This window comes from Rhincodon typus, chromosome 47, assembly GCF_021869965.1.
Source record: "Rhincodon typus isolate 14 chromosome 47, sRhiTyp1.1, whole genome shotgun sequence".
NCBI classification, from domain to species: Eukaryota; Metazoa; Chordata; class Chondrichthyes; order Orectolobiformes; family Rhincodontidae; genus Rhincodon; species Rhincodon typus.
In genome coordinates this window covers 9,382,121-9,393,739 of record NC_063378.1, presented here as the reverse complement: position 1 = coordinate 9,393,739, position 11,619 = coordinate 9,382,121, and the positions used below count along the sequence as shown (strand labels likewise).

The following is an 11,619-nucleotide window of genomic DNA, read 5'->3' as shown; positions in this document are numbered from 1 at the left end:
AGGGAACGCGCGCGCGAGCGAGAGAGAGGCAGAGAGGGAACGCGCGCGCGCGCAAGAGACAGAGACGGAGAGGGAACGCGCGCGAGAGAGACGGAGAGGGAATGCGCGCGCGCGCGAGAGAGAGAGACGGAGAGGGAACGTGCGCGTGAGTGAGAGAGAGAGACAGAGAGGGAACGCGCGCGCGCGAGAGAGAGAGAGAGAGAGAGGGGAGCGGCACGGGCAAGAGAGAGACGGAGAGGGAACGCGCGCGCGCGAGAGACAGACAGAGAGGGAACGCGTGCGCGTGCGAGAGAGACAGAGACGGAACGTGCGCGCGCGAGAGAGGGAGACAGAGAGGGTACACACGCGTGCGCGCAAAAGAGAGACAGAGAGGGAACACGCGCGCGATAGAGAGAGACAGAGAGGGGACCTTGCACGCGCCCCCCACCCTCTACGTTCCCTCTCTGTCTCTCACGCGCGCGCACGCGTGAGAGAGAGGGAACGTAGAGGGTGGGGGGCACGCGCGAGTGCGAGGAGGTGCAAGGGCGAGGAGGTACAAGGGCAGGGACGCCGCAAGGGCGAGAGGGCGAGGGGGCGGCGTGTGCATGTGAGGGCAAGAGAGAGCAAGAAACAGACAGAGAGAATCACATCACATGTGAAATTGCAGATTAATCTCCTTCACCCAAATATTTGAGACGTACCCGCTCACTGTGGTTGCCCCTCTGGTGGTCAGAGTTGGGTGCCCGGCCTGCGGTCACACCCCAGTGATGGCCCTGCCGGACCTCCTGCAGTTCACACATGGGCTGCACGTTGCCAAGAGGCAGGTGTCCATGCTGGTTTGACATGCTGGGCTCAGCGGGGGTGAAGCCAAATGAGGCAGACAAACAGTGTGAGGACGGGGGCTTGCATCCTGAGCTGGTCCCACCTGCAAACAAGACAAAGAAAAGGCAGTCTGTCAGATAGATACAGACATACATAGACTAATACAGAAGCTGCATTTCTCTGATGCCTCGTCCCCCTTGGGATGCAATGGTGTTTCACAACAAATGAATGAACTCACTTCAGTAAATTGTCTGTACTAACGAAGGAAATGGTACAGACAACGTGCATACAGCAAGTGGCCAGAGGACTTTCTGGACCCACTCAAGAGGGCAAATAGGAACCTCTGTTTAATGTCTCAATTGAAATTACCGACAGCGCGGCGCTCCCTCGGTGCCGACCCTCCGACAGCGCATCGCTCCCTTGGCGCTGTCCCTCCCTCAGCGCGGTGCTCCCTCGGCACTGACCCTCCGACAGCGTGGCGCCCCCTCGGCACTGACCCTCCGACAGCGTGGCGCCCCCTCGGCACTGTACTAGGATGTGACACTTCGGATTTGGACTCAAGCATTTGCAGTGAGGTCTGAACTCTCTCTGACCTGACAATTAAGGGAGTGTGTATGACTCACTGAGCTCCTCCTGACGCTGCAATCTAGACATTTTAATTTCTGAAACTGTCATTAAAATGTTTACACTATCGCTGGTCAATACAGCAACGAAACCCACCATATAAACTTCCAACAATGGAGTTGCACATTGTTGAAAAAAAATTATCTAGATATCAATGCACAGCGAGATCCTAACACCAACTATAAACTCTGATAGTATTCTTGAGGTTGTGGTGCTGCAGGCTCCGCCTCAGCAAGAGACTTTGACATACAAAAAGGTTTATAACTAGAGCAGTAAGCAGCAGGCAGGACCTGATGCACCAGTGTTTCCCTGTTACATTGATGCAGTGACAGTAATCACACTGCAGCCTCTGACCAACACCGATGGTAGTGAGTGATTACAGTGCAAACCCAGATCAACACTAACACTTTGACAGTGATGAGCCAGATATACAGATACTTTGTGATCTGTATAGATTAATGATTTGGATGCAGGAAGTGAATGTACCATAGCCAAGTTTTCAGATGGCACAAATAGGTGAGAAAGCAAATGGCGGGGACTGCACAAGTTTGCAGATGGCACAAATAGGTGAGAAAGCAAATGAGAGGGACTGCACAAGTTTGCAGAGTGGTGTAGACAGGCTTAAGTGAGCGGGCAAAAACTTGGCAGATGGAATACAATGTGGGAAAATATGAAGTTGTGAACTTTGGCAGGAAAATACAGGTTCTAAATATGATTTGGATGAGAGAATGACTGCATAAAGCGGCAACTCAGAGGGATTGGGAACATTCATGGATAAACACAAAAAAAAACTAGCTTCCAGGTTCAGCAGATAGTACTGATGGCTAATTGCATGGCTCAGAAGCAACGGAATATAAAAATAGGGAAGACTTGCTAAAACGATACAAGGCACTGGTCAGACCACACCCAGAATACTGTGAACAGTTTTAGTCCCCTTATTTTAGGACAGACATACTGGGTTTAGAAGCAGTCCAGAGATGGTTGACTAGGTCGAATGTGGGAATGGAGGGTTTTTTCCCTAGAAGAAAAGGTTCAGCCTGTATTTACTGTTGTTTAGAAGGATGAGCGGCGACCTTATTAAAACATACAAGATTGTTAGGGGACTTGGACAGGCTAGGTATGGTGTTGTTGTTTCCCATTTCCAGAGAGTCTAGAACCAGGCGGCATCATTTCAGAATAAGAAATCTCCCATTTAAGACAAAGATGAGGAAGAATATTTTCTCTTTCAGAGGGTAATGAATCTGTGCAATCCTTTACCACAGACAGGTAAAGAGTGTTATAAAGTATATGTACACATGGCTGAAATGGACAGGTTTTGAATCAGTAAGGGAATGAAAGATTATGTGGAAAAGGCAGGAAAGTGGAGTTGATGATTATCAGATTAGTCACAATCTGACTGAATAGGCCAAATGGGCTACTTCTGTTCCTTTGACCTTATGATGATGGAGAGGTGGGTGGGTTGTGTTGTGGGCGGTGAAGGAATCAAATTGTTCTAACAGCTAGCACAGACACAATAGGCTGAATAGCCTCCTCCTGTGCCTCACTGTTCCATGATCTTGTGCCTACAATGGTTTCACGGTACACAGTGGTACCATTCCCAGCCTTTCCCAACAAGCACACTCCAACAGTGAGCAGGCAAGTTCAGAGAGAACTCACAATCCAGCCCCTCACCTTTGCGGTGGAGCGTAGATAAAACAGGTACGGTTATTCGGGACGTGTTTGTACTGAGAAGTCAATAGAGCAAACACATTCTGAAATGCTGGTGCTGGTGTTCCATCAGTAAGTCCAATGCCCCTCTGAACTGTTCCCCTGACAGATGAAAGCTTTTCTTTCAGTGATGCTGACATTGGTCAGTCTAATCTCTTGTACGGAAGACATGTCAGTGTCCAACCAACTGAATTCCATGTCAATCATGGCTGTCTCCGACGCATTAGCGACCAGAGATTGGTCAGTCCCGTATACATGCTCCCAACGCCCCAGTTCATTAATTGAAGAACTGGGGCCTTTTACAGCTGGATGTTCAATTTGATTGGTTCCTCTCCATCCACCTCGAGCTCTGGGCAGCCACTGAAGCATCTGGATCATGGCAGCCCAGCATCTTACCCAGCTTCCCAGCTCAAGGTAGGTGATGACTGACCAGTGCAGCATGATGTTTTCTCCCACCATAGACAGCACAAAGCATCCATTCTCACCCTCACTCAAGCTGTAAGTGCCATCTCCTGTGTGGTGTGAATGCTCTGTGAAAGTCCGTTAGTTACCACCTGACCAGCCAGCTTTCTCCTGATCTGAGAGGGGCAGTACTTGCTGGGGTGTGATGATGGAATCTTCAGCATTCCCCAACCACCAGCCCCCCCACTGAGCAGTGGTGCAGAATCGTGAATGTAGGAAGTTCCTCCCCCATGTGTGGTGCTGTGGGAGGGTGAAAGGACTGCATCTGTTGAAGGGCACAAGGAACGGAGCAGCCAGTCAATGTAGAGCGAAGGTGATGGAAGTGGAAGGAATGCTCCGAGATAGCAGAGAGCAGAGCAGTGATGTGTTTGTTCGAAGGCGGAGAGGCTGGAAATAACGTGGCAAACTCAGGAGTCAGTGCAGTGGAAGGTCAAAACTAGGGACTCTGAAAACTTAAGGGAATATTCAGAGTTTAACTGGTTTGAGAGATCTCTGAAGGGTCTTGGGCCGAAAGACAGCGTAGACCCGAGAGGCATGGAACAAGGGCACCCGGGTGAGAGAGTGGGGCAGGATGTGAGAGTGCATGACAGAAGGGGGTCAGTTTGATGTGGGACAGGGGTTGTAGGGAGCGACAGAGGTGGGTAGGCACTGATGGTACAGGCAGGGAAATGAGGACACATGGCGGGGGGGGGTGGTGGGGGCATGGAGCGAGGACGTGTGAGAATGAGGGCACTGGTGCAGGGACATGAAAGAAGCAAAGCAGAGCACATGGGAGTTAGAAGCAGGAAGACAGACATATTCAGAGTTTGGGCAGGAAAGATCAGAATTAGAGAGATTCAAAAGGTGAGAGGCATGTGCAGGTGTGAAAAGTTTGGTAGGATGCACAAAACTGAGTGAGACAGAGAAAGATGGAAACAATCCGTGCAAGTGAGAGACAGGTAAATAAATACACATTGAGTGTGGGCAGAAAGGAGTGTAGAATTCTGGAGTCAGGGGCAGGAGGCAGGCAGGGAGGGACTGAAAGAAATGAGAGTGGATGGCAGCGAGACACAGGCACAGACAAACTGAGGGATGGATGGATGGAGAGGAAAGAGTCAAATTCAGAAACTAACCAGCACTAATTTATATTCTGACTACAACACCACTCAGAGCATTGACAGACATCACACACGTGGCAGAACAGTTAGAATATTACAGTCATCAGCTGCAAACTATTTCTGGACAAACCAAACGTCATAACCAGTCATCCTTGTGTATGTGCGTGCGTGTGTCATCCACACGGTACCAATTTCCACAGCCCCGCTGCTCAGAAACCCCTCCATTAGCAAATGGCTTGGAAAACATTTTATAACATGGAGACGTGTACAGAGAGCAGCATTCTCTCCTTTTCCAGTTTGGAGACCCATGCCCAGTGAATAGGGCAAGTATCGGAGTTCAGCTGTGAGCGAGCGTGCCCAGGCCAGACACACTCCAGGAAGCCAAACAACGCAAAACTAAAACGTGGGCCTTTAAAGGACGCATTCGTTACTCACAATTACAAAAACTCCAAAATCACGACTCTCAATCCCCAGATGTGTACAGCCTCTCCCAAATGCCCACTCCGAGTGTGTGGCCCCTACCACACAGTTTGTGGGCTCCGGGGCCCATAGGCAGGTTCTAAAAGCAAATTCCTAAGACTCCCCTCCTCCCAAATTCAGGTCACTAACTTCCGCAGCCCAGCCAAAGCAAGATTGGGGCCAGGAGGTTGGACGGTAGGACTTGAGGAAATGCTGTGGAAAATTTGAGGAAACATTTCCTCACTCAGAGGGTGCTGGCTATCTCAAACACACAGCCCGAAAAGGGTGGTAGAGATGGAACAACGTTTAACAAGGTATTTAGGATCAAAATCCTGGAAATCCCTCCCTAATGGCATTGTGGGTCAACACACAGCAGGAGGACAGCAACGGTTCAAGAAGGCAGCTCACCACCACCTTCACAAAGGTAACTAGGGATGGGCAAGAAATGCTGGCTCAGCCAGCAATGCCCATATCGCACAAATGAGTTTTTAAAAAAAAAAATTTAAAAAGATAATCACTTGAAGTGCCACAGCATTCAAGGCTGCTGGCCAAGTGCTGGAAAACGGGACGAAAGTGGATAGTTATTTGCTCGATGACTGGCCTGGACAGGATGGGCCAAAGACTTCTTTCTGTGCTGTAAAACTCAAACCCCTAGAAAGCCTAGAACAGTGCAGGCAAATAAATGCTGAAACCTGCCCAATATATTGGCCTCATGATTTATCTGAAAATGCACATTCACAGTTCAAGTTGTTCTCTAGTTCTCCAGTACTGTACCTAACGCCTACAAGCAATTGATCTAATTTGAATAGTCTGCAACCATCAGACAGGAACAATTTGCTCTTCAAACCAACCTTCACTCCTGCAGATTTCCCTCTGCTCCTCATCCTTTGATCTTTTACTTATAAATTCTGTGTCTGATACTACCTCTCTCACTAACACCTGAAGGAGGACTGAGGCTCCCGAAAGCTTGTGTTTCCAAATAAACCTGGTGGGCTATAAGCTGGTGTCGTGAGATTTCAGACCTCATCCAAACTGTGATCGAGTGCTCCTTCAATGCCTCTCCACCCCGCGCCACCCGACAAAGTAGTAGAGCATGGGGAAATATCAACTTATTTAGGTTTCTGTTGGTCAGAACTGAACAGTATTTCCTGACTCACTAGCTGAAGACAGGAGCAAGCAGAGGAGGATTAGAAGGACACAGCAGGGAAAAGCAAAGAAAAGGAGGAGGTAAAAACGGGCAACAGGGAGAGCAGGCTGGGCGGACTGTGCACGAAAGACAAACAAGGAAATGAAGGGAGAGCGAACACCCTGGAATAGAGGATGAGGGAACTCGAGTACGCCAGTTCGCACTTCAAGTCTGTTCCGCTACATGAAAGAAACGAAGAAGACATGAAACAAAGCGCAAAAGAAAAAGTGGAGACATTCAACCCCTTCTCCTGACAGTGTAGCCCAGACAAAAGAGACAGAAACCGACTCTCAGCATCGATGCTGTTGTGCCCCGTAAGAATTCTGTATGTTTTGACAAGAAACGGTTGTCCAGCAGGAACACAGTAAAGAAATGCTGCCATGCTGCATACCCAGAGAAGGTACCAGGACGGTGTGATGTACAGGAAAGATCTGATCAGGATAAGGGAGTCAACATGCAGTGTATCTGGCTGCATTCCAGTACACTACCAGCAGCGGACACAACAGCTATTAGCTTATTAATCAACTAATGAGCAAATCCACCCAAACAGGAAGTGAGGGCCTTAAGACAGTTAATACTGAGGCTGTCTGCTACTTAATGGAAATCCTATTAACACTGGTGGACTGATGGCTTTAGAAAGGTCTTGAGGCGGTGAGTTCAGGGCAGTACCCCTTTTCACAAACATTGCTGCATAAATGTAGACCAAGTTCATCATTTCAAGGTGCTGTATTTCTAAACTAAATCTGACCCTAGCCGCACACGGATGTATTCAGTCAGGGGCCCGAAAGCCTCGTCAAAGAGGTCAATTTTAAGAACCATCTTAAAAGGAGGGGAGGGGAGGGGAAGAGGGGGGAGCAGGGAAGGGCGGTGGGGGGGGGTAGTTTAAGGAAGCTTAAGGCCAAGAGATGCTGAGGCACAGCAGCCAATGACAGAGTGATGGAGATCAGGATGGGCACACTCAAGAGGATAGAATTGGAAGACAGCAGAGATTCCAGGGGAGGTAACAGAGATAGGGAGGGGGTGTAGGTGCTGGAGGGGGTTACAGAGATAGGGAGGGGGTGTAGGGGCTGGAGGAGGGGGTTACAGAGATAGGGACGGGGTGTACGGGCTGGAAGAGGCAACAGATATAGGGAGGGGTATAGGGACTGGAGGAGGTTACAGAGATAGGTGTCTCAGTGATGGCATTAATGCACAATTGGAAAATCATCACAGGGTGAATGCAGCATCAAGGATGCAAACAAACTAACAATCTCAGCCTTGCAGAAGTTTGGAGTCAATAGCTTGGGAACGGAGATTGTGCTGGGGACCAAAACTGGAAGAAAGTTCCATGGACTGAATCTGGTATAAACAAACACAGTCTGTTAATGTAGCAAGAGTGCAGCAGGGAATCGAGTGAGCTGGTGCTGAGGTAGAGCTGTGTCAGAGTACATGAAAAATCGAACCCTGTTTTCAGATGATGTACCAGAAGGACAGACCGTAGGTGAGATGATATGAGGGGGGCCAAGGATAGACCCTCTATCATCAGTTTGTAGGGAGGAGGTGATTTAATGTAAAACCAAAAACTGCCTGACCTCTTCCCTCACCACAGTCTGTACCAGTAGCATCACGTATGAAGTCTCGTTGTGATGCTGGGCAGCTTTGACCACACTCTCAGCACTTGCAGAGCTAGCACTCCTTGTTGTTAGCAAGAAAAAAGCAGCTGGAGGAACAATAGGCTCACCCAATTTGCCAGAATACCAGTCACTGGAAATGTCCAGGCATGCACTAGGCTGTGTGTTGGGCACTTCACACCACACTTCCACCCCCCGAAAACAAGAGCTGATAAAACTAACACCTATAGATGAAGTAGACACAATAGCACCATGCTGCAATCTAAAACACATATCACAGTCTTCTAAATCAGATCACACCTTCACATTTAGCTAGTACCTGCCTCTTTAGGGATACCCCACACTCAGAGGCATGTCTATCATCAGACACCAGAGAAGACCAGCAGTGGAATGGGTGGAGGGCAGAGCTTCCTGGCAGGAACAACGTTCTGTTATTACTACAGCTACACTTTGTTCACCTCTCAAGCTGTGGAAAGATAACACCAGGAAATGTTGTCTCGCGGAAACAACCGTCCAATGTTATCGCAGGATTTATGACTTCACTAAGAATCACAGCTAATGTCAGGCACTAACAATCGTTCAGTACCTGCACATGCAAACTGGACAGGAGCTAGAACCCTGGCTGATTTCCACTCAACACCCCCAATGCCACCCTCCTCCCCCAAATACCTAACCCAGGGATCACTGGACAGTGATCAGGAACAGGAACCCCAGCAAAGTTGCACAAACAAAGCAGACAAATAGGAGTATGAGCCAGCTCTTTGCCCCTGCCCGCCATCTGGGAAGACTAAGCCTTTCCACGCCCTCCCCACATCCCACCATTTCCTGTACCATTCAAACATTCTATCTGGCTGTCAGCTGCTGTGCCAGTGTACCTGAGAAATCTTTGTTTTGATGATCTGATCTGACTGTCAAATTCACCAATTCTGTGAGGGGCTACGTTAACCCTCCTTTTTTTATGCCAGTATCCTAGAACAATTGGCCCACATTTTCAGATTGTATCTCTGGCCAGTTTTTAAAACTTTTCCTGTTCCCAAGGCACTCGCCGATTCTACCTTCAGGTAGGAAGTGTCTGTCGAGCGGAGAAGGTGGGTAAGTGAACAGAACGCCTAAAAGATCGCACCGCACACCCCCCCACCCAAAACAGTCAAAAACACCTTGACCCCAATGTTAACACAACCCCTTACCACAAGACCAACCCGTTCACTCATCCCTCCGCTGCAGGCTACAGTGAACAGTATAGAATCTGCCCAAAGGGTTTCTCAAACTGGTACTAAACCATCCAACCTGTGCCCGCTGGTGGGCTACCAGAGAGGCACATTTGTGCCAACAGGGTTTCTAAACCAACATTACAAGCGAACGGTGCCCTAAAATAGTGACACTGTCTGCCCTACGTCTCTTGGGATAAATATATCAAGCCATGTTAGCTGTGTCACCATTTGATTTATTTTTTTTAAAATGAGGTTGTCTGATCATAAGGCTCTTTGGGAAGATTGCAGATTGCTGAACACCAAATCACTGGAATTGCACCTTACCAGGTACAGAATGGGGTCCCATTCACCTGGCAATGCCGCCTGGGGCAATGGCATGACGGAGTCCTCTCCCCAACAGCCAGAGACCGCAGCAGTCTCCACCCACTCAGCAGCGCGCTCGAAGGGGTTCCACTCCCTGGTAAGAGGGCAAAACTGCACCTGACAAGGCGGCCTGAATCGTGGCCACGATGGACTAGATTGGGGAAGCAGCCTCCGCCAGATCAGCGGACATACGAGGTCCAGACAGAATGGCTCAGGGAGGCAGTATGTTAGTGGCTAACAATCAGTGCGCCTCACTCCTTTACCATTCGAACGAGAAAGAAGGATCATTAGAAATATTACAAGAAAGGAAGCGCTTGTCCCCACTGACATCCCAAGGTGGCAGGGTTCGGGAAACATCAATGCAGCTTGTAAGCTGGAGAAGTGGAAGGACAGCAATTCACTGCTGGTTAGACAAGCCACATGGGGCTATTTATTGCAGGACCACACTGCTCAACAGTACTCAGACACTACCACGGTTAACCAACTCCCCTTGGGCCTTATGTTAAATCCATCTCCTAAGACTCAGCACTGGATTCTCTAGGATAGACCTGTATCTGTTAGGACAGCCCTCTCAGTCTGATGAACTTCCACTAGCCCTTTGTACACAGTGATGGGCACAGTCAGACACACAGTACCGAAACACCATCCCCACACCTCCCCAAGCCCCCAGCACAGGCAGAGCATACTAACTTCGAGACGCCTTCTTGCTGCAGTGGGTGGCAGGTAGGTAACAAATGGGATCCTGCTTAATCCATTCTGACTGCAAGGCGGCCAGCATGCTGGGGGGAGACTGTTCAACTTCACTGGTGGAGGTGATCACCATTGGAACTAGCTTGGCACAGCGAGGAGAGCAGCAGAAAGCACGGTGCAGGTCAGAAGGACTGCAAGTTGGGCTTCACAAATCAGCGACGACCATGAGGGAGTAAGAGAGAAAGTAGGAGCCTGCAGGATGGAGCGAGCACTGAATGGAGGTGCCTTGGACCAGACTGGGAGCTTCAGCCAAGTGCTGAACACTAAAATTTGTGCCAAACTCCCGCAGCAGAAGCTTCAAACGATGAAAGAGTTGGAGAGCAGCAACCAGTATCTGAATGTTGAAGATCCACAGTGAGTCAAAGTTGAATGCAGCAAGTGACCAGGCAGGTGCCACAGGTAAATAAATACTGGTGTATGTATAATCCGTTCGATACTTGTCCAAGGGAAGTTATCACACTGTAATGTACATCCTATGCTCCCCAAACAAAAACAGACAAAAAAGGTTGAAAATTTCCACCAAAACGAAATGGAAGGAATCCAAGGGTTGATTCAGCAGCTTCAGGCTTGAAAAGGATGCTGTAGGTTCAGAGTCAGACACTCAAGAGTTGCTGAAATGACCTTGTAGGAGGCGAGCTGAAGTTCCTATCCAGTATATGGTACACACGCAGGGGTCAGGTTCCTGTCTCCAACAATGACAGGCAATCTGAAAAGTGGGCAGCTTGCTCCGATGCTGGGGAGTTGAGGTGGGAGGGCTTTGTATCTGATTTCTGTGTGAACCGGACAGAGGCACGTGTTTAAATGCCCTCTCCTTGGCTCCTAAGTGTATCCCAGAAACGACACGTTCACGCCAGATGCCAGCTCCCTTCCCTACCTGCGCTGCCACAGCTCCCTCGCTTTCACGGTGAGCCCCTGCGCCGACCAAAACAAAACGATTTAAAAACACAAGACACCTTCTACCCCGCTTCGGTTCAGGGGCCGAGTGCCACTCTCTGAGCCTGTCCTTGTACACGTACAGCGTCAAGGCAGGAGATGGGTTTCAGCTGTTTTGCAAAAGGTTACCCCCCCCCCCCCCCGCCCCCCCCTTTCCCCCCCCACAAATTTTTCCCCCCCCCGTCCCCTCCTGTAGACTTGTCTCGGTGGAATTCAGTCGGTGCCGATCTCTCAGGGAAGCTCAGGCGGACCTGGACGCTCGCAAGCCCGGGTGACAGGTTGCTCACGGATGGAGAAGTTCCCAGTCAGTGGCTGAAGGAGTAAGTGGCGGTAAGCACAGATACAGAAGGGAAGAGACAGAGAGAGAGAGCACAACCCAGAGGAGGAAGGGTGGGGAAGACGTGGGATTTTTTTAA

General features: G+C 49.5%; 1 protein-coding gene across 2 annotated transcripts in view; it reads right to left on the bottom strand.

Annotated features, from left to right (window-relative positions):
* The window catches only part of dyrk1b (dual-specificity tyrosine-(Y)-phosphorylation regulated kinase 1B), a 32,640-nt gene extending 21,289 nt beyond the window's left edge, over positions 1-11,351 (bottom strand). For both annotated transcript variants that reach the window (XM_048620515.1, XM_048620516.1), the window contains exons 1-2: positions 10,211-11,351; positions 681-904 (exon numbers count right to left, since the gene is read on the bottom strand). In XM_048620515.1, the coding sequence (XP_048476472.1) occupies positions 681-904; positions 10,211-10,343 (357 nt within the window). In that variant the 5' untranslated portion in view covers positions 10,344-11,351. The remainder of the gene's footprint in view (positions 1-680; positions 905-10,210) is intronic.
* Positions 11,352-11,619: the final 268 nt, after the last annotated feature.